The sequence below is a fragment of the Sinocyclocheilus anshuiensis genome, unplaced genomic scaffold (assembly GCF_001515605.1).
Source record: "Sinocyclocheilus anshuiensis isolate Anshui unplaced genomic scaffold, SAMN03320099.WGS_v1.1 scaffold815, whole genome shotgun sequence".
NCBI lineage: Eukaryota > Metazoa > Chordata > Actinopteri > Cypriniformes > Cyprinidae > Sinocyclocheilus > Sinocyclocheilus anshuiensis.
This window is the reverse complement of record NW_015549621.1, coordinates 284,879-306,797: the sequence shown is the minus strand read 5'-3', so window position 1 is coordinate 306,797 and position 21,919 is coordinate 284,879. Positions and strand designations below refer to the sequence as shown.

The 21,919-nt window shown below is 38.8% G+C and overlaps 3 protein-coding genes, 1 long non-coding RNA gene and 1 pseudogene across 6 annotated transcripts in view; 2 read left to right on the top strand and 3 right to left on the bottom strand.

The window, feature by feature from the left end:
- The window catches only part of LOC107659432 (DNA-dependent protein kinase catalytic subunit-like), a 41,633-nt gene extending 38,671 nt beyond the window's left edge, over nucleotides 1-2,962 (top strand). Inside the window, 7 exon segments of the mRNA XM_016448380.1 lie at nucleotides 756-848; nucleotides 960-1,040; nucleotides 1,168-1,239; nucleotides 1,368-1,569; nucleotides 1,743-1,931; nucleotides 2,170-2,309; nucleotides 2,557-2,962. Coding sequence (XP_016303866.1) covers nucleotides 756-848; nucleotides 960-1,040; nucleotides 1,168-1,239; nucleotides 1,368-1,569; nucleotides 1,743-1,931; nucleotides 2,170-2,309; nucleotides 2,557-2,761 — 982 coding nt within the window. The 3' untranslated portion in view covers nucleotides 2,762-2,962.
- Nucleotides 2,963-3,309: 347 nt separating this feature from the next.
- LOC107659447 (GRB2-associated and regulator of MAPK protein 1-like) lies at nucleotides 3,310-9,150 on the bottom strand. 2 transcript variants are annotated; one of them, XM_016448393.1, is made up of 6 exons: nucleotides 8,797-9,150; nucleotides 7,695-7,841; nucleotides 6,971-7,101; nucleotides 5,269-6,435; nucleotides 4,612-4,781; nucleotides 3,310-4,513 (listed from the first exon to the last, which is right to left on the bottom strand). In XM_016448393.1, exons 1-6 carry the CDS (start codon nucleotides 8,915-8,917, stop codon nucleotides 3,661-3,663), a joined length of 2,589 nt encoding a protein of 862 aa, XP_016303879.1. In that variant the 5' UTR covers nucleotides 8,918-9,150; the 3' UTR covers nucleotides 3,310-3,660. The 2 variants fall into 2 exon arrangements, with proteins under 2 accessions (XP_016303879.1, XP_016303880.1); XM_016448394.1 differs by having other exon boundaries at nucleotides 7,695-7,835; nucleotides 8,797-9,149.
- A 1,217-nt stretch (nucleotides 9,151-10,367) lies between these two features.
- On the top strand, nucleotides 10,368-14,745 carry LOC107659449 (neutrophil cytosol factor 2-like; annotated as a pseudogene).
- Nucleotides 14,746-14,836: 91 nt separating this feature from the next.
- LOC107659448 (diphthamide biosynthesis protein 2-like) lies at nucleotides 14,837-17,930 on the bottom strand. Of its 2 annotated transcripts, none has more exons than XM_016448396.1 (7): nucleotides 17,819-17,930; nucleotides 17,179-17,351; nucleotides 16,970-17,082; nucleotides 16,621-16,841; nucleotides 15,846-16,529; nucleotides 15,487-15,681; nucleotides 14,837-15,380 (listed from the first exon to the last, which is right to left on the bottom strand). In XM_016448396.1, exons 2-7 carry the CDS (start codon nucleotides 17,326-17,328, stop codon nucleotides 15,223-15,225), a joined length of 1,521 nt encoding a protein of 506 aa, XP_016303882.1. In that variant the 5' UTR covers nucleotides 17,329-17,351; nucleotides 17,819-17,930; the 3' UTR covers nucleotides 14,837-15,222. The 2 variants fall into 2 exon arrangements, with proteins under 2 accessions (XP_016303882.1, XP_016303881.1); XM_016448395.1 differs by having other exon boundaries at nucleotides 17,840-17,930.
- A 3,041-nt stretch (nucleotides 17,931-20,971) lies between these two features.
- LOC107659450 (uncharacterized) lies at nucleotides 20,972-21,720 on the bottom strand. The gene is made up of 3 exons (XR_001630914.1): nucleotides 21,659-21,720; nucleotides 21,140-21,193; nucleotides 20,972-21,052 (listed from the first exon to the last, which is right to left on the bottom strand). It is a non-coding gene; the product is annotated as an uncharacterized LOC107659450 (long non-coding RNA).
- Between the last annotated feature and the right edge of the window lie 199 nt (nucleotides 21,721-21,919).

Sequence of the window (21,919 nt, the reverse complement as noted above, 5' to 3'; positions counted from 1 at the left end):
TGGACTTGAAGCAGCACTGCACAGACCGTTCTGTGTGTGACATCAAAGTACTGCGAGAGCGATTATACAGTTCTTAAAAACAATTTTTTTTTATGTCAAATAGGTCTTGCTGTTTTGGTTTTTTGTTAAAGCAGTGTTGCTGTTGTAAAGTTGTACAGCTACAGTTGTGTTGTTGGGTTTTAAAGCAGGTTTGATTTTTTTTTTTCTTCCTTATCACTCTGTATTTATAGGATTTCACTGTCCACTCTGTTCAAATGTGGACAAATGGTTACACATAGATGTGTGCACACACACTGTGAGAGCTGCCATCACTACCATCCTGCTTTTGTGGGGGTGGGTAGGGGTGTTAATTTTTTCCCCCATAGGTTTTTAACATTCTAAAAGCTCTTTATTCCAAAGATACTACAAGCTAGTAGGTGTAATGTATTCTAAGTTGCATCAGAAGTATTGCAAGTATTACGTACAACAATAAAACAGTGCATTGACATAAAAAAGGAAATTTACTTTTGGTACTTAAGTACTTCTAAAAGCAAGTACTTCTGTACTTTTACTTAAGTAAAAATCTGTCTTTACAACTTTTACTTGTAATGGAGTAATATTTGACCAGCAGTATCTGTACTTTCACTCAAGTAATAGAGTTGAGTACTTTGTCCGCCTCTGGCAGGTACTAGGATGGGCTTCTCATGACTCAACTTGTGTGCTGGCCTGTCTTTAACTGGTCTTTTGGGGTCTTTAATGTATGCTGGTGTTTACAGGATCGGCCTGATTGAGTGGATGGAGAACACCTGCACTCTGAAAGACTTCCTCTCCAGCAGAAGGACTGAACAGCAGCAGAGGACAATCACGAAGTGAGTATTTATTCCTTATTCCAGCTAATAAAACAAATCATCATGCAGAGTTTCTGCTTTCATACCCTGCATTGAGTGCATCAAGCATTACTTTGGTTTAATGCATTTTAGGCCCAAGGAGTCCTATGATGACTGGGTCAGTAAAGTTGCTGAGAAGGTGGACGGCATTAGACGATATGCTGAACTGTACAAGTAAGTTATCACTTTGTTTTATAACTTGTCAAGGGTCAGTGACTCAGCATTCTACAATGGCTTTAGAACATGTACTGTATAAATAATATTAATACTTATTAATACATTTACACTTGATTCCCTACAGGAAAGCAAAACGTGTAGACACTGTGAACAACTTTAGGAGAATTGAGCAGATGGTTCCTAATGACTTGTTAAAGTATGCCAGCATTTCTCTTTGCATTATACATTGCAGTATTTTAATTTTATGATAATCATATAGTAATTCATTGATGATGTTTGTTCATTCTAAAAGGAATTAATGATGGCATGAATGCTTGTTTTCAGGCGTGCTTTTGTGAGGATGAGTACCACACCTGAAGCTTTTCTTTCACTAAGGTCACATTTCAGCAGCTCTCATGCTGTGCTCTGCATCAGTCACTGGATTCTGGGCATTGGTGATCGGCATCTCTCTAACTTCATGATTAACACAGAGACTGGTGGTATGATTGGCATCGACTTCGGTCATGCTTTTGGATCAGCCACACAGGTGGGCTTTTTGTCTGGTATTCAGTAGTTTGTTTGACTGACCGTTCAATGATTCTGACAAGTACAGGTACAAACAGTTGCTGTACCAATTTAGACACAAGTTTGATGAACAGCTTGACTTGATGATTTAATTAAGAGTTAAGAACAATAACCTGTCTTACATGTTGCATGTAGTTCCTCCCAGTGCCTGAACTGATGCCATTTAGGCTGACACGGCAGTTTATAAACTTGATGCGACCCATGGCAGAGTCTGGTCTCATCCAGAGTGTGATGGTACACTCATTACGTGCCTTCAGAGATGACCCAGACCTGCTGCTCAACACCATGGATGTGTTTGTGAAGGAGCCTTCACTCGACTGGAAGGTAGAAGAACTCAAAGCAGATTATAACCATGCAAACAGAAACAAATAGCTTGCTTTCCTTATTGCCAAATACAGGTAGCCCTCAATGTAATCATCAAAGTGATCTGCCCTCATTGTAGACCTGTTTAACATTTTCCATTTTTCCCCACCTAAGAATTGAGGCTTAGACATCGAGTCATTATCAAAGAGACAGGCTAACTGAATTGTGAAAGACAACGGCACTATTTCTCATGTTACAGAACTTTGAGCTGAAGCAGCTGAAGAAAAGAGGTACCTGGACAGAGAGTGTGAACACCAAAAAAATAAACTGGTTCCCTCTACAGAAGGTCAACTTTGCTCGCCAGAAGCTAGAGGGAGCCAATCCCTCGGTTATAACAAGGTAGGTAGATCCAACCACACAACTCTCATTTTTGTGGATTTCTGGCAAATATACATGACCATTTAACACTTACATTGGCAGCATATCATGATAATTTGTAATTAAGTTCAACCACTTGCATTAAATGAATATAGTTTTTTTCCTAATTCTTGTGAAGACTTCAGAATAGTTTTACGGATGACAAAACATACCAGTTGTAATTTCCAGAAAACACATTTCTAACCATGTTGGTTTGTTGATGTTTTAGTGAGGAGCTCTGTCTTGGATTTGAGAAGACCCCAGAATATAAGGAAATGTTGGCTGTTGCCCGAGGCGAAAAAGAACACAACATACGAGCTCGACACAATGAGAAAGACCTGAGTGTTGAAGATCAGGTAGACTGCTTGCTCGATCAGGCAACTGACCCCAATATACTGGGCAGGGTGTGGATAGGCTGGGAACCATGGGTTTGAACCAAATAGTGGGTAACATAATGAAACACAAGTTCATGTGGTTTTTGTATTTTTTTTTTCAAAGTGTGAAGACCAGGCTTTCAAAACCACAACTGCTGTCATATGACACGGTTTTGTAGTAATGTTCTGCTAGATACTATAGATTAAACTAAACAGACCTTGCGTTGATAAACTGAACAACACAGTTGTGAAAACTGTACAACACAGTTGTCATATTCCATTGCACTGCTTTGAAGGAAACTAGTCATCAAATAAAGCATCTATACATGTCAAAATTGTCATAAGTATAAAAAGTCAATGTAATCTGATATGAAATTGTTGACTCTTCATCCTCTCCACTTTTATTTTTGGACACATCAGCCTTCATTAATCACTAGTGTAAAGATTATGTTGCTGGGAGCATTTTCATCTAAAGTGAGCTAGTGTGATTACCACCGTGTTTGGTGTCACAACTTGGTAAAGGATAACTTAATTTGAATGAGGTGCAAATATTATTTCTCAAAATGGTAAACCTAAAAAGATTTGTTCAAGTAATAAAAACCACCTAATCAAGTCAATCATCTTTATTGATCAACAACCAAAGAAACGTAGGCCACAGTTTGGGTCAAAATATCTTCAGGTTTTTCAAAGGCTTTTGGGTTTGAGCAAATAAAAGTCTGTTGTGCAGGTACCATAAGGTCAGAGATTACATAGATGGGTACAGGTTAATACACAAAGCAATTAATATATAGATTTATATACATGTATATATTAAACAAAATGGCTATTAAAATCATTACAAAACTGCATAGCATTGAGATACAAAACTGTCTAATGCAATACTGAAGGCCAATATTTACGGCTGCATCGCTCCAGCACGTTGCATGTGTTTTGCTCTGGACTGACTTGCTTGTTCAGCCTTACATTTTGGGCCTCCAGCCATTTATAAACTGCATGAGTTTCTTCACTTGAAGTTTGCTTAGCTTAAAGTCTTCTGACAGAATCTCCTCGGTTAGCTGCAGGAGCAAATTTCCATCAATTTTTTCTTGCACAAACAAAGAGACAACATCATCTGACATACCAATGAACCGTAGTGACTTAGAAACCTCCTCAATGGAGATACCTGATAGATTGCTTGGTGGTTGCCAAGACAACCCTGTAGCTACAGGATACGAAATGGGAAACACATCTGTAGTGCCGTGATGCGGTCGATCGAGCGAGCAGCTTTTGGACTCAAGCTCCAGAGCATCCACATCAGCTGTGACTGTAGTAGCGGGATCTGCATCTTTCTTTGTATCGTTACATTTATGGGGTCTTGGAGGCAAGATAGGGCAGGACTGGTTTTGCTTAGTGTTACATTCCTCTGTGGATTTGTCTCTGCACATTTCCATGGTGTAGCTGGTGGATTTGGTGCAAAACTGGGCAGACTGGGAAACCTGTTGAGCCTTGGAGGCCGCAGCGCCCCCCTCACCATTTGCTCGCCTGTTGAAGTCTAACAAACCTGAGGGACAAGCCTTAGGAGTACCAGGGGTCCTCTTCCGAGGATAACTAGAATAACTCCGGCAGTGGATCGTCGGGAAGTCCTCACCTTTATACGAGTCTGCACCATAGAAATCGTTTGGCCAGGAAAGGCGGGAGAAAGAGGCATTGACCGAAGGATTGAGGCAAGGGTGAGGCTTGGAGCCTTCACTGGCATCTGGTCTGATCCAGTTACATGGGTAACATGCATGGTTCTGATCATCTGACTCACTCTGAGACTCACCCTCTACACCTCTATTGAGGGAAGGGAGAAGAGGATCGTTCAGTCATAAGTAGTGCAGTTCACATAAAACCAATATCCATTTTGTCAATCAAAACAATGCATAACTCACATGTGGTGTAAGCCGGACGAATAATAGGATAGTGTTGGGCTTGGGGAGCGGGTTTCTGTCTGACGTGGCTTGGCAGGAGGGTATGGCACTGTGGCACTGCTTGAGCCTGCCTGCTTGGAGCTCCGTGGTGGAATCGGTGGAGCGTTCAACAACCGGCACTCCTCCTTCACCTGCAAAGGCAACAAGAAAAAAAAACTGTATGGCTCTAGAAATGTGAATATTACAATTACTTTATTGGGGGAGTGAATGAACACAGATACAGATTTCTTGAGACAGGCTGTGCAAATTGATCAAATAGACCTTGAAAACATACGAAATGTAACCTTTGCTCCTACTTGGAAAATAATTAGACCTGTAGTGACTGACCAACAGAGTACACAAATAAGTCACTATGTAAGTCCAGAATAAACTTTGCCCTATCTGAGAGTGGAAAACAGACAAATAACCTTAAAATCATGGATTTTTTTTTTTTAAATCGGGAGAATCAATGAATGAGGATTTCTACAAACACTTTAATGTAAACTTGATATCAGGGTTCCCATTCGAGCAGTAGTTCAAGCAGTGATTCTTCCAGTAGTGTGAGTTTTACTGGTTAAGGATTTTTAAAAATAATTTTGATTCAGAATATTAAGATTCATCTAGTATAAATGAACTCACAGCTTCAGACTTTGGAGGCACGGGAGGTGGAGGTAGATTGACATCTGCACCAAGCAAGGCGTTTGTGGGGCCTGCTGTGGGGTATGGCAGTACAGTCGTGCAGCCAGAGACAGTCGAATTTCGGACACCCTCGATGTGGTCTAGCACACATCCAGGGTTCTTGACATGATCCAACCAAAGTTCCTCGTATGGCACATCTGGTTTAAGGGAGCCAGAAGAACTCTCCTGCAGCTCAGGGAACAGATAATCTGCATCCGGAGGTTCTGCTGGCACACAATCTCCACATAAGCTTACGCAACCCTGAAGATTCACCTCGCTGTTCCCATGGAGATTGTTACCGTAGACACAGACAGACAGGCGATGAAATGACTGTGTGAGCTCATCTCGGGCTGAGCTTAGAGAACTTGGCAAATTCACATGTGAGGGGCAGCCATCGCTTTCGCTGCTGTTGCAGATGGCACTCCCACTTCCCGTTCCACCTGCGCTACTTTTGCCATCCTCAACCCAATCCACCCGCACATCACGGACTGCCCTAGAGTAGTCGTCAATGTCGAACTGCTCCTGGCAGTAAGCAAACCAGCGGTGGACCACAGTCTCCAGCCAGGCTTCTCCTTGAAGCAGCCCTTCAGGCACCAGTAAACGAGGCAGTGCTGTGGACACGTGCAAAGGGAAGTGCACTGGCAGTAATTTGTTCGAACGTAATGCACAACACACCACCACTGTCTTGGTCTGGATGTTGACCAGCTTGTATCGGTGGCCTTCACGGATCAAATGGAGGTCATGCGGATTACGTGGCGGGCTGCTGGGCACCATGACATTCACAGGTAACCTGGTCTTCTCCACAATTGTGCGAATAGTGTGTTCTCCTTCCTGCATCTGTAGCTCCAGTGGGGAGCAGGTACTGAAGCGACCGCGGCACTGGAAAGGCAGGCTGATGCTCTCGTTGGTGCGGTGGTTCATGCAGATAAGGCAGGGCATCTTTCCGCGGCCATGCTTACTGATGGAGTTAAGCTTGCCGATGCGTTTGAAGATTGTGTTGAGGCGTGACTTTTCTCGTGATGTTTTGGCATAGAGGATCTCAGCCTGGCCCATTAGTGTCAGCTCATCCCCAGTGCTCAGCGTGATGTTGTACACTTCCGTGTCCTCATTGGATTCTCCTGACGCCATCTGGGAGAATGAAGACAGCAATTTGAACAGCTAAACTAAAAATGTTTTCTAAATAATGCTAGTCTTACAGAAGACCTTGGACTGCTATAAATTTTGAAATGTTGAATAGATATTTCACATTACACACACAATGCCTGAGAACCATTCTGATTAAAGGGGTCATATGATGCGATTTCAATTTTTCCTTTCTGGCGCGATGCATTATAATCCATAATTATGTCCCCACTGGATGCAACGAATGCCTCGTTTATAATGGGTTTTCATGTTTTTGAATCATCGCTCTGGCCGGACAGGGCATCATCACTGTATGGTAGGGGCGTAACATTTCCGTCACACGTCAGTATGTGGAAAATAATGTGTTTTTTTAACCTTAAACCGCATAAACACATTTCATTACACCAAATACACAAAATACTGTTCTTTTTAGCAGCATCATATGACCCCTTTAAGGCATATTAGGTTATACCAATACTAAGATACATTAGCGCAGGGGGTCTAATCAAAAACAGTGCCTGCTGCAAGCACAAAACCAGACCTTGACATTGAAGGTTATTTCCTCCATGACATAAACTCGCTCAGGGAATGCTTTGGCCACCTCCTCCACGCTGTTAAAGTACTGGACTGGCTCCTTAATGTCCCTGTCCTGCTCCAGCAGCTTAAACTGGCCTGTAACAAACAGCAAACAGAGCAATTTTGTAACCTCATGACATCATTGCCATGCTTTCATATTATATATACATTACTTTAAAAAAATTTTTAAAATATACATAATTTCATGTAGATGTTGTTTGGCCATTTCAGTTCAAAGTAAAGAAATAAAAGTAATTATTTCAATTTGGGCACGTTGAACTGAAAAAAACAAAACAAAAACAAAAATTTTTTTTTTGCCAAATTATCTAAAAATGCTGCAACAGTGCAATAAGTACATAAAATAGACAGTTTGCTAGGTCTGTACCGAACCAAATCCAAATTCAAAGGAAGGTCTTTTTTCCTTAAGTGGACAACTGGACCCTCTCCATAGCCAGAGGAATGTCAATTATGAAGAGACCAATTAGCTAATGCACTCCAACTAAAAGCAGATGGGAAATACAGCAGCACATTTTTGCTACTTCTGTTTTAATAAGTAGCAAGAAAACAGTGAATCTTAGCAGACTAACTTTTCTTTCTTTTGCCTTCTTTTTGAAAATACAGTGTCAGAAAGAACTAAAGACATTTCTAGATACAGTACATGCTGCACTACAACAACTGAGTGGCCTTACCCTCATAATGGACAGGGATCTCGATTTTCGGTCCGATGACATAATGGCCCTCCTCTAGGCTATGGGCGGTAATTGTGGTCCATTGCCGGCATGAATGAATCAAGAGGTAGTCATTTTCTCTCAGCCCTTCCACCGATTCCCCTGAGGCTAAACAATATCACATCAGTGTGGAACAGTGACCTTAATAGTGTAATTTTGTAAAGATATATGAAAATCATACAACGGTGCAAAAAAAAATTACAGTTAAGTGGTGATTAAAGGTATAACTGTCAGCCCACTACAAAACTGATTTCAAATAACATGAAGGGCATAATTGACTCATTTATATACTGACAAGATATAGTATTTGTAAGTAGAGCAATCACAAACTAATATGAGAGGTGAGATGGGTGTTGTGTCTGTTGTACCCAGTGAGCCCTCATAAGAGTTCAGTTAAGAGTCTAATGATAGTGTCCCAGTTCCCATAATGATAATGATCTAGTTCCCGACATTATGACTTCCTCCATCTTTGCGCAGAGCAAAGAGCTCAGCTCACACACAACAGCACTTACATTGCAATCACTTTATAATAAAGCAGTGATTAACGAACAACTCCGTTAAGTTATCAGACTATATTACTCGTGCTTTACGCATGGTATTTCTCGAGTATAAGCTTCTTTCTAAAGTTTCAGAATTTAGGGTGTTACGGGGATCGCGGTCTAGTTAGAAAAATCAAAGAGGTTTTTAATCGATGATATACATTAAATGTTATGAGGCCGGTGTTTGACTGCCTGGAGTCTGTTATTTAACTCTCTGGCCTCTAGCTCATTTGCGTTCGCTTGCTAACATATATGCATCTCTTTTTCGAGTTTTATTTGGCTGTTTGGTCTGTATCCGAGTCAGAACAACTACAAAATGCATCACTTTTGATGTCGACTGTGTAAGTTATGTCAGTAAAGCCCTCCATTCAGGTATTCCGCTGAATGTGTTCATGGAGTGAAGGGTCGCGTTAGCTTAGCGCGCAAAGCGCTAATTATTGGAATTCCACAGGAGCTCAACCGCCCACGCGCAGCTGCCGCCGCTGCTACACAACAACACCAACACAACTCAGGACAAACCTTACCGCTGTCCAACTTTACAATCTGTGGTAGTCTGTAGGCACTAACAAGTCTATCCAAGGGTAGTGTCGTCGTACTCCATGTTACATCTTTCAAACTGTTGTAGAGCATTAATCCAAGGTCCATGTTAGCTTGCTAACATCAGCACGTTAACCCACCGCAGCATGCATCTGCAGTGAAGAATGGCTCTTTCATGGAGAAAGCTTCGTTAGATGTCCTTTTGTTTACTCAACGGCAGTCGTGGATTGAAAGTGAAGCCATGTCAGCCGACTGTCTATTTACACTGACAGGAAATGCCATGAATCCCAACCGTAGCGATCTCGGAGCTGGAGTGGCTATTTCCTCTTCCCTGTCGCTCCAGCGGTTGCTCGGGCAACCAGCGCCATAATGGCTGTACCTTGTTTTTTTTAACTGACTTTTCAAACGACATTTAACAACGTAAATACACACGTAATTTTTTTTAATTTTTTTTTTACATTTTATAGATTTAAATAGAATTCAAGGGCTGTTTGGAAATGAACAAAATGTTTGAATCACTCACAAATCTCCTCTACAAACTTATAACTTAGAGAGGCGCACCTCTGCTGGGGGGTACGAGTGTAATACAAAACAAGACTTTTAATTTAAAAAAAGTATTCATAGATGTGTACTTCTCTGAACTGGACTCAAATATCACCAACACAAAAGTATCATGTTCTTTTGGACATAGTATCATGCTGACAATAATGTTTTGTTCTGTTTTCGTTGCCTTCCTGAAAAGTCAAGCTACCATAGAAAGACGTTTAGGATAGTGATAAAAAGAAATTGAAAGAATTGAACACAAATAAATATACAGATGATCTCATCACCCACATTTTAAAATTCAGTGCTTGCTTGTGTACTGATGTCAAGAACATTGAATTGATTAAATTACCTGGCAGAATGACTAAAAGTGAATTAAGCTGAATGATAAGTGATTGTGAACATCATAAGAGCCTGTAGGAAAATAATGTCATTGTCTTTATTTGGAATATGGTGATGAAGGACATTCCAGTTGCTGTAGACAGAGCATGTGAACCTCTTTTTTGGTAAATACTTAACCTTAATCAGAAAGTGATGTCTATTCAAACTTGACCCTGGTTTTTAGGAAAGGTTGTTTTTTTCAGGCACTGCGATACCATGTAAATACCAAAATACATTGGTAATCATTTAGCACCATGGTATGCATGAGGGTATCATGCATGTTTTTACCATTTGATACAATCATGACACCACAGCACTTTTTTTGTAAGATGTGTAATATGTGCTTCACACCTAAAAGCAGCTAATAAAATAAGTTCTTGTTAGAAAAAAAAAACTTTTTTAATCCTTTAATAATAATTATGTCTTACTAACACCAAAAACGTGAACTTACTCAACTGGCAAGTGAGGAAACAAGAAATAAAGAAGCAAGTGACATATGGAGCTGATCACGTCCTCTCTCTCAGAGCATGGGCTGGGCCTATTCTCTAAGAAAAGTTTCAGATTGCCTCTGCTGGGCTCACAACAGAGAGCAACAGCGTTCATTTGTTCATTGCTAATAGTCTTCTGAGGAAGCATGTAATTTGTAAGCACTCTCTGTCAGTGGGACGAGGCCGTGGCTTGTGTGGAGCAAAGAGACCCAGACTCTGCTCTCAGGATATTCCTCAACATCGAGGAGAAAAGCTCCAAGATCTTCTTCAACATTGGCTGTCTTTATTTAAACAACAGTGAGTTAGATGAAGCTGAAAAGGTACAGTTACATGGCAGATTCTGTGTTTTATGCTACTTAAGAAACAGTACATTTAAATAAGGTATTTTCTTGACTACTATGCTCTTTGAATTATGATTTGACAATGTTTTTGCTTTTTTTAAAAAGCTTGTGGCTGTAAAAAGGAAGTAAAAGTGGTTTCACTCTTTATGGGGAAATTTATTCCTGTTATACATCTGAAGGCATTTGACAGAAGTATTGGCAAAGATGAGCACCTGGCTGCTGCCTTTTTTCAGAGAGGAGTTACATTCTGCAAAAAGGAAAGGTAAAGCCATTACCATCTCTTCATTAAGAAATATTTTACGCCACTCGGATAGTTCAAGTGTTCTTATAGAGGGGACTACAAAACGCCACATACTGTCTCTTCGGAAGAAATGTCTTGACACTTTATTAAAATGTCCATAAATGTATCTTCAGGTTTAAAGAGTCTCTTCTGGATTTCCAGCAGGCGTTTAAGCAGTTACGAGGAAATCAGCTAATAGATTACAAACCTCTAGGGCTGAGATATAAACTCTATGCTTGTGAGGTAAGACCAGAGATGTGCCACACATTGAACATTTTATGTGCACAGAATCTGTTTTTTTACCTTTATTGTTTTTATTCCTTAATAGTTGTGGTGCGAGTGACTCAGTTATTTCAAGAGTGAGTAGTGTGAATGATTGATTTATTCGCAGTGACGCACTTGATGGGTTAAGTCAAATCAGTCCACTCTCTGATATGGTAATTTTGTCATATGCGATTTAGGTGCTGCACAACGAGTAGTACAGGCTCAGTTGGGAAAATGGGAGAGAGCTCAAGAGAATCTTCTTACTGCACTGAGCCTGAGGGCAGATGACAAGTTCAGCCATATTGACCATGCTCTGGAAGCCATACTGGTATAACTGCTAAAGTTGTTCCACATAATTATCCATCCTACAATTTTAAACAGAAATCACTGAATAATTTTGCAGTTTTTGCAGTGATATAAAGCCAGTTCTGAAGATTATCTCAAAATAATTGGTAGCATATTGTTGTTTTGTAACATATTGCAGTTTTCCTAATTAGAAATTGGTGAAATTTTATGTTGCATAATAACTGCTTCTGGGTAGGTTTTGTGGGAAGTTGTGTAAACTGCAGGAGGGGCAAAATTTACAAGACAGATGACTTCTACTAGTCACCAGTCATGCTTCTACATCCTTGTACTTCTTGTGACATTCTTTGTAAGAATTTTAATGACAAATTAATGACATTTTAAAATTGTTGCACCAGCATACCCTTATTTGAAAAATGAATGTATTAACTTATATATATAGCCTATATATACCTATGTGTTCCAGCAACTAGCTTCCCATCTGAGAGGGTTTTTAGTGAAAAAAAAAAAAAAAAAAAAAAAAAAAAAAAAAAAAAACTCTGTTATATTACACTGATGAGCATAGTGCAAAACAGCTTGAACTGTATGTGGTTATTGTCTTGATGTGTTGTTTTAAAATTGATAAACACTGATTTCCTCTTTTCAGAAGCAGAAGCTCTTTCCTTTGGTAGAGATTCGAGCAGGGCTGCTGTTCAAACCCAATAAGAACTATGTGGCAGAGCTGGAGAAAAAGGACTATCTTGGAAAAGCCAAGGTACCCACCATCCCCATTATCACATCAATACAGTGTGCAATGTTACTGAAGAGATCCCTTTTCTGTTTGGCCAGTAAATTGTTTTTTATTTATAGGTTGTATCTTCTATTGTACCCGCAGATGACTTTTCTGGGTTTGCTCCACTTCAGCCTCAAGTAAGTAATGAAGTTCTTAACATGTTAACATAAGAACAAAATAAGCATAACAGAGAGAGGTTTGAAGACAATATTAATGATAATCTAATGTTCAAAACTGTCATTTTAATGACCACAGGGCATTACTTTAATTTGTGTATTGTTAGGCTGACAATGTTCCATCTACACCAAAAGTCCCAGAAGTACTAAGGTAAGACTAGTTTAGCGTCATGGACACGAAGAACGATATTTAATGGATCTTAACCTTAACTCTTTAGAGCTGAAATATATTTGCAGTTTATAGAGTTTTTGTATTTTTTTGTCCTCGTTTTACATAAATGTCATTATCATCAGGGTATTTGAAGGTGAGCCACACACTGTTCTCTATGAGTTTTACCCTGAGACCAAAGAGGAGCTGGCTGTGTTGCCTGGCATCATTGTCTTCGTTTTTCAGAAAGGAGCTGACAACTGGGCATATGTTGTTTTCAATGAGAAGGTATATTTTGTTAGATTAAAAAAAAAATTAATCATAGAGGACAGTACAATGAGAACAGGAAATTATGGAGAGGTGGAATTATACATTGAACAAAAAATAAATCTCCCAGCCAGTGTTCACTGTCAAAAGAACATTCCAATATCTTGCTAATGTAATCAACACGTGTTCAAAGTAGAAAAAATGCCCTCTTTTCTTTTCTCGCTCTCTCTCTCTCGTTATTTCCAGCGGGGTCTTGTACCTTATAACTTCCTTGAACCCTTGGATATTGTTACAATGACATCAACACCAATGCAGGTACAGTAATTGCATTTTGAACAAGTATTGCAAACAGCAATAAGTAGCAAAATGTTGGGAGTAAATACCAAAATGCAGGCACACAGTAATGAATTGTACATAGATTTATCATTCAACCCTACTTTTGATGCCTTCATGTGCACCTGGGAAAGTCGTACCTCTGAGTCGGGCATTTGTCGTTATGATAACACGGAAGTAGCATAAACAAACATGATGACAAATTTTAATTTCTATCACTTACGTACATGGTATCACAATAAAATGTTTTTGTCACATAAAGCAAACCATTAAAGTTGTGTGGTTTGTCGATAGATAGATCATAGATGTCAATTCTCTGGCAACTCATTTATTATGTTGTTTGTAGAAATCCATGTCATCGTATTCTGTCCTCCAAAAACCACTATTATTTCCTCACATTACAGCTAAATTACTTTTTGTGTCCTACATTATTAAGAAATGTCACACGTGACCTCTTATAGATTGAACCATTAAATGAAAATGATGATATACCAGCTCCACCAAGAAGAGCACCACCTAGTAGACCAGTGGGTACAGAAGGCCTGAAGACTGTGAATGCAGAGGTTCAGTATTCCCTACATAATCATGACAGTCACAGTTTATTAACAGAAAATGGATATCAACTAACATAACTATCAACCAGTGCTTACATAACATATCAAAAGGCCAACTTTTCTTAGATATAGCCTCATTATGTTTGTGGCATCATGAACAGATTATATATAATATGATTATTTCTCAAGCTCTACTGTATTCCTCACAGACTAATAACACTAGGGAATTCTCAGGCTGCATTGTGAAAGTGCACATTCAGTTCACTATAGCAATCAGAATTACACATGGACAACCATATGGAGTCATTCTTCAGACGATAAGCTTTAAACTTAAGCTGCCTGCATCGACGTTAACTTTATGGTAACTATACCAATTTTAACATTCCCAGCACTGTATTGAAACATTTCAGGGAAAAAAAAAGTTGTAATGTATCTTTCAGTTATGCCAAGGAAGGCTTTGATGAGAGAGTGAATCTTGAAGACTCTGAAATGGAGGCTGTGTGGAACAGTGTGAAGGATAACCGTCTTACGCTGTGGTGTTCGGCGTCTGAGGTAAAATACAACAGCTTGACTCATCTATGTTCACAGATTGAAATAACAGCATAATATTGCTTATTTATAACATCTGACTGTACACTACACTTAAAAATAGTAATATTAAAATAAGACATACTGCTGTTCAGCTTTACCAGTAACTTAACCCCCAAATATATTTTCTGGCACTTCCAAAAACTGCTGTCTGAAAGGATAAAAGTGTACCTCATAAGAAAGTGGTGGCTCTGTACTCTTATGCCTCTTCTACCCGAGGATCTGGATTTCAAACAGGGAAATGTCATCACAGTTCTTTCCAAAGGTAGGAATTGAAAATGTGATACTTGTAATTTACTAATATGGGCATAAAATACAGTATGAACTATTAAGGCATTCTAGAGATGATTTTTGTTGACTTTTTGTTTCATTTTCAGTCAATGATGAGTGGCTTGAGGGTCAGTGCAACGGGAAGATTGGCATATTCCCATCATTCTTTGTCAAAGCACTTAATGGAGATGAGCTATGTGAATGAATCATTCATCCAACAGTTAGAACTAATGTCATGATTTGATCATTTGGGAAGAACCTTCAGTATTTTCAGGTCTATATTTTTTTTTTATTATTAATATTGTTAAATTCATGCAAGCGCTTGCTGCTTCGCTGTCCCACTTTGGTTGTGTGCTACAGTCATTCCACTTATTATATTGAGGTCATATTTTTGATCAATACAAAGACAACATTAAAGCACATTTGACATTTATATATTTTTTCTTATTAAATTCACTTTCTATAATTTGCTACCATTGGCAGCACAATAGAACAACTTCTATTTAACAAATATTAATTTACCTTGCTTGATTTTTGACCAGTAGCAGAAGAAACACTCGCCCTTTCCAAGGGAATTAAAACATGTGCCCAAAAGACGTATTATTACAATTACATCTCCTTAAGTATACTGATGCGATTCATGTGCTGTGAGTGTTAAAGTAATCCTCTGATCATTTCTTATGACAGTCCAATAATAAATTACTTTTATGATTTTTGAAGAGGTGTTGAAGCATCTTTATTTCCCACACCCTCCTCCTCATAAGCGATTGCAATGCCTCTCCGTCCCTCCACAGCTTTCACCACTGGTGTCTGCCCCAGTTTGGGCTCCAGTCCCTGCCAACTACGGCCAGCCAAAAATGATGCTGCAAAACGAAAAGATCATGATTGTATTCTACATTTGCATGACTCAAACTTTTCAATTCCAAGCTAACAAGCTGAAGAATTACCACTGTAACTACAGCTCAGTACCTGCTGTGTTTGTGTTGGCCATAGTGAGAGTCTGATTCCTTGAGACGAGTGAAGACGACTCTGATGTGCCATTTATGATCTCCGATGAGGTGGTGGAACAAGTTCGCAGAGCTCCTGTGATTAGAGAGACATCTGTGGTCTCTTCCTCAATGGCAGACTGGTCTGGTTCAGGGAAGCCCACATAACTGCTTCCACCTACAACATATATTTTTAATTAGATGCCCAGAACAATCCCATATATGGACACTGACATTATTCAAAGCCCATATTAGTACAAATATATTAAACAACCCAATAGAAATATCACAAATCTTTTTTAGTGCTCTAGGATTATTTGTAAAAATGACACAATGACATACCAGGCAGTAAATCTCTGAAGTCTGAGACATATTCTCCAGTCCACTCTCTGTGCTTATTGCAAGCCAATTCCAACTCATAGGGAGTCACCACAGGTCTGTAGAATTCACTTGAATCTAGTAGTGAGTTCTCTGGACAGGCAACTAGCACGTAAACATCAATTTCCAAGAAGTTAGCGAGCTTGGGAACATTGATCTTTCCCATAGCAAACATATAGCTCTTCTTGCCTGCTTTGTGAACAATGTCTTTCAGCTGCTCTATGATGGTCAGATAGTTGGCGACACCCAGGGTGCCCACTAAAATGCCCACCACACTGGCATCTTTGGCCTGCTCAATGGCATAATAGCGTTTCATCAGTGCCTTGTTGATTTTAACCGATTCCACTCGTCCTGTGTGTGTTTCTGGATTGAATGAGCTGAAGGCACAATGGTTCCAGGTCATCATGAAGTTTGTAAGAGTCAGGCCTTCCTGGCCAATGTAAAACATACTGTAATTATCAACACTCTGCCCTGCTTTTACAGTAAACTGTCTGCCAAATTTAAAAATGACTCTATCATCCTGTGAATCTATGTGATCAGTGTCCACACAGCTGTTCTGTATCAGCTCAGCAATGCAGGAATGATCTGTTTTTAGAAGAGCGACCACAACACTGGGGTAGATATCACACAAAAGCATCCTGAGATCACCTGAGGAGAGATGAGATAAATGAACTTCAGGCACACATTCATGAAAATGAACATTATTAAACAGTAGCGTACACTGAACAGTAACAGTTACCTATAGCATGTGAATAGGTGACATCATACAGTACGATGACATGACTTTGGCAGTCAGGATAAAGCTGTTTAAAGGCTGCAGCACACTGCTGGACATCAATAGGTCTTTTCCCAAACACATACAAAAGGGGTAGTCTTCTGCATGGGCTGAGGCAAGATGGCCCATAATGCACTATACAGTCTGCTCTCACGTGTTCTGCCGCTACCTCATCCACACAACAGCTGAAAATGAAATAAACAGGCCTGGAAGTCAGAATTCTGCTTGTGCAGCCACTCAAAATTAACCTGTGGTAGTTGCTTTGGATAAAAACCTCTTTTAAAATATAATGTAAATGAAATAGGGTTCTTACCTGCCATAGGATGTGTCTCCTAAAATGAATGTTTTGGCTTTGGTTTCATTCTCTATTTCAGCAGAGACCTGGACGGCATCAGGCAGGAGTTCATCTGGAAACTGTAAGGCCACCTGCGATTAAAAAGGACATTTTGATGCCCTAAATAGATCAGTTGGACATATGGTTTGCGTAAACATGGCAGAAGACTTCTAAAGATGTTGTCTTGCCTTTTTGAATCGATTACTACTGATAAAATGACACGTCTCAGCTATCTGATACAGCTGCACCAAATTTCCAGCATGGCTGCCTGTCGTGATGGACACACTGACAGTGCGGTGAAGAACTGCCTCACTGCTGCTACTGAAAGCATCTGTCATCTTCTCTCAGGAGTACTCTGGGTCTAAGAAGAATCAGAGTTATAATTAAGCAATAAGCAGCATTCCATTCTTCATACTGCAGGAAAGACCAAACATATCAATGGAATTATACTTCCCCACAACAGTACACAATCTAATATTTCACTTTTATCTAACCATAAAAGTAACTCGGAGCTGTCATTAAAGGGTCGAAAAATTAATTAGTCACTGTCATTACTCTGACTTTCATGTAAGTGAATCACACTTTTATTAAAATATACAACTGATATGCCTTCCTCTCCTGAAGACAATATTTGATTTAATTGCAGTTAACAGGATCATTCTAATACATTATACAGTCTAATAAGTTGCCGTGATCCAGCTGGGAGTTGTTATAGGAACATCTTGAAGCAGCTAAAATTAGCTGACCTATAGATAAATTAAAAAGATAACTGAATATGCGTGCAGCCAAATTACATATTATAATTAACCACAACAAAGCGCAACATACCAAAACACAGATACACATTACTTGTTAGTTTCCACGTGAGTTTACGGAATGCTGCAGACTCTTCTTCATCGTTCAGCCCCTATGATTTACGTTCATCATTCTGCCCTCTAGTGTCCTGGAGAAACTGCTAGTGGCAACTTGATTTACAACTTGTTTTATGGCGGTTGGCAAACCAGCTTTAGGTGCATTTACCGCCACCTACTAGGATGGAGTGTGGAGCATTGACGGTAAAGGTACAAAAAATAAAAAATTAGTAGTGATTCTTTAAATCCTGTTTATTAACTCTGTATCTTTGAGATACTTAAATAATATGTGAAACATTTCTATAGTCACATCTTTATTTAACAATTTCTGAAGTGAGATCTGATTTATTTCTATATGAAGTGCTTCTGTAAGTTGTACTCTTTCGTTGTCATATCCTTTACATTTTATTAAAACATGTTCAACTGTTTCAGGAAGATCACATTTAACACAAAGTCCAGACTCATCTTTTCCTATTATAAATAATGATTGATTAAGTGCAGTGTGTCCAATTCTAAGGTGAGATATTATGCTGTCTTCCTTTCTATTCCCAAAAATTCTCCTCTCATTTCCAACTGTTTTTTTGAATATTATATAAATGCCGTCCTTTATTCTCACCATCCCATTTACTTTGCCATATATCTTTTAATGCTTTTTTAATTAGCCCTTTTATTTCTAATTTACTCATTGGAACATTAAATTCTATGTCTGGATGTTTTAATGTTTTTTTCGCTATTTGATCCACCACTTCATTACCTTCTATTCCTATATGTGCAGGTATCCATACAAAAGAGATCATTGTTTTTGTTTGTATTCTGAACAAACTTTGTAAAATGTCTGATAAAATGTCTTGTCTAGTTGAAGATTTACCACTCTTTAAACTTGATAGTGCTGAAAAAGAGTCTGAACATATGACTACTTCAGGTATATTAATGTCTTCAACCCACTGAAGAGCCAATGATATGGCAATAATTTCTGTTGTATAAACTGATAGGTGATTAGATGTTCTTTTTGCTATTCTATACCTGAACCTTGGAACATATATTGCTGCTGCTGTGCGTCCTGTTTCAGGATCTTTAGATCCATCTGTATATATATGAGTTACTGATATATATTTCTGATCTAAATATTTCTGTACTATTGAATCTTTAGATTCTTGTCTGTTTTTATCATTTATACTCACTAAAACCTGAAAGTCAACTGCAGGCATTGGAAATAACCATGGAGGTGTTACTGGCAACACAACAGTATTGCAAACATCACAATTACTTTTCCAATTTGATGTGCCTCATTATTTGCTTTCCATCCAAAACTAGTTATATTTATGTATTCATGTTCCCAACAGTTTTCTAATACTTCTTTAACTGGATGTATTTCTGAATGCCCTTTTACAGTAGCCCAATATACCAGTTTCAGCTTCAACCTGCGAAGCTCCAGTGGCATCTCATTCATTTCAACCTGTAAAGCTGATACAGGAGAAGTTTTAAATGCTCCACAGCATAATCGCAATGTCTGGTTTTGTATTTTATTCACCTTATCTAACAGAGATGCTCACTCTTGGGTTCACATTCGACCTCACAAAGAATGTGCACAAAGAAAATACAACAATTCAAGACGAATGTTCTATTAAACAGAATAACTGTCTTGCATTTAATCTGCACCGTATTACAATAAAAATATACACACTTTTTTTGCACATTTGTGCATTTTAAGTCCTCACCTCTCATCATGTTTTCAACATGTAATGAAATAATTTTGACAAATACATGTTCTGTAATCCTTAAATCACTACCAAAACAACACAAGGCACTTTATTTGTCAACAGTTTGTCAGAGCTTTGTCACAGCTGTGCCGATATTCATTACAACAGCACGATTACTTGTGACATTGTTTAAACATGCAGTGTATTTAAACTGCATCATTACATTACATATAAAAATGTGAAACGATCTGATGCACAACATAAACAAATGCAAAGTTAATAGGGTGTGTTTTTAAAAAATGGCTATGTATGTTTAAAAAAAAAAGTGTATGTATTTAGTTGCATGAATCATGGATTTATAACATACTTTGCACCTTCTTTGGTATATTTGTGTACTGTATTGTCTTGGGCTTCATTCAGCTGTTAACACGGATTTTAATAAGCATGAACGTCATGAACTAATGCAAGATGCTGCACTATGTAGGTACTATATAGGTATGTAAATATGATTTATTTTCCTAACAGAACTTGAAATAATAATGCAGGAATGAACATTTGTTCCCACCGGAGATATGAATACCACAGCTCTTTTTATAACCCGAGGCTGATGATACGTTTTCTCAGGAAGAACAATGTCTGCTGATGTTTACATCCATATCCGATAGAATCCAAGTATGACTGTGAGACACATGAATACTGAACCTAGAAGATTTACAAAAATAAAGCATGAATCAAAATAAATACTGAAGTAATACTGAAATAAATACTCTTAATAACTTTTTCTTGAATGACTTCATAAATTAATCTATCAGTAAAAGTTCATCTTGACTTCTGAATCTGTATGATTATGAGAACAAGGACATTCTGTGGCCGTGTGTAAATACTGTATATTTACTGAGAACTGGTGGAAAAATCTCAATATACTCAAATATCAATTCAAGTTACTGATAATTCAAGTGTGCAAACAAGTAAAATTAACAAAATATTCCATATAGTGTTTGGAAAAACAAACATGTTGTGTGTAAACATGATGTGACAAATAAACATTAAATATACAAACATCACAAACATGCAAACATACTACTTTTATATAATTTGAAACTGCTACAGCAGCAGTGAAGATGCATGACCATAATAATTAGCATTATTTTAACATAATAGATTTCCTTAAAGTATCCAGTCTACCACTGGCCATGACTAGTGTTAGAGTGTTTTGTACTTTTAGCCTCATTTTGGAACTTCATTTAATGATTAAGGTCAATAATAATTTTCAGCCTCATTTCTGACTTCAGGAAAAAGAAAAAGAAAAAACAGAACTTGGACTGTTTGCATAGTCCAACAGATGTACAGTACTTTTCTTTGTCAAATTGCAAATGTGAGATCTTGACATTTTTACCTGCCAGATATTTGATAGTATCCAGTTTATGTGACTCCAGCATAGTCTTCCGGCCAGCCACTTCTGTGTCAATTTTCATGTTAGTCTGTGTCACGTGACGATCCTGCTCAGAATGCTAAGAAAGAAAATTCAGGTAAAACATTTTTCACACAAAAAAAAAAACCGAGAAGACATTATTGTCCTGAACACTGGTATGTCTCACCATTTCCAGCAATTCATTCCTGGTCCCAATAAGCTTTCTGTCAAAGTCTGCCGTCTGTACCAAGAGCAAACACACCTCAATTAAAGCATCTCAATTGCCAGCTACAACTCAAATAACTAACAAATCAATGGGTTATTTAACGTAAACTCGGTTCTTTGATAACAGAGTGAGGTGTTTCATTATGAGAATAGTTTTAAGCGTGACCAACTGCGGAAGCTCCTATGACACCACGTCTGTCTTTGACAGACAGGTCAACCTGTGACCAGGCTCCGCCCCACCTATATCGGTCAGGTCGACCCCTGCCAAAGTCATTATAAAGAGATTTCTTCCCGTACCTGTGCAAGGATGGAAGTGCTGGTGAAACACCTCACTCTGTTATCAAATTACCTGGGTTTATGTTAAGTAGTCCATCTTTCTTTTTTTTTACTTTGCTCAGTGTTTCACTATGGCAGATATAGACCACTCCCAGATTGCACCCATATCACTGCTATCACCCATAAAAATTAAATGGGTACAGACCTACCAGCTCCCAGCACTGCATGTGCTAAGGACGGCTCATACAAGTCCAGTCTACAGAACCGCACAAAAGTATGTGGCGTAGCCCAACTTGCCGCTGAATAAATATCTTTGTGACGAGTGGGGCGGGGCCGAGAGCCGTGGGAATGGAGTGAGACCGGTGGAGTAAATGATAATGAGCGACACCTGCGCCACTCACCGGTCTCGAGTCCCACGAAGGAGCTCCGGAAGGATAAAAGGAGGAGTAACGACAGTGAAGGACGA

What these genes read in the sequence shown, in the direction of transcription:
- LOC107659447 (XM_016448393.1), bottom strand. Translation starts at nt 8,917, where the DNA reads ATGGACCTTGGATTAATGCTCTACAACAGTTTGAAAGATGTAACATGG. An exon ending in GATCCCTGTCCATTATGAGG is followed by an intron (nt 7,102 to 7,694) that starts GTAAGGCCACTC and finishes TGTTTGTTACAG; the next exon opens with GCCAGTTTAAGCTGCTGGAG. An exon ending in AAATAACCTTCAATGTCAAG is followed by an intron (nt 6,436 to 6,970) that starts GTCTGGTTTTGT and finishes TCATTCTCCCAG; the next exon opens with ATGGCGTCAGGAGAATCCAA.
- LOC107659448 (XM_016448396.1), bottom strand. Translation starts at nt 17,328, where the DNA reads ATGACAGATGCTTTCAGTAGCAGCAGTGAGGCAGTTCTTCACCGCACT. An exon ending in GGAGACACATCCTATGGCAG is followed by an intron (nt 16,842 to 16,969) that starts GTAAGAACCCTA and finishes TTTCATTTTCAG; the next exon opens with CTGTTGTGTGGATGAGGTAG. An exon ending in CACCTATTCACATGCTATAG is followed by an intron (nt 16,530 to 16,620) that starts GTAACTGTTACT and finishes ATCTCTCCTCAG; the next exon opens with GTGATCTCAGGATGCTTTTG.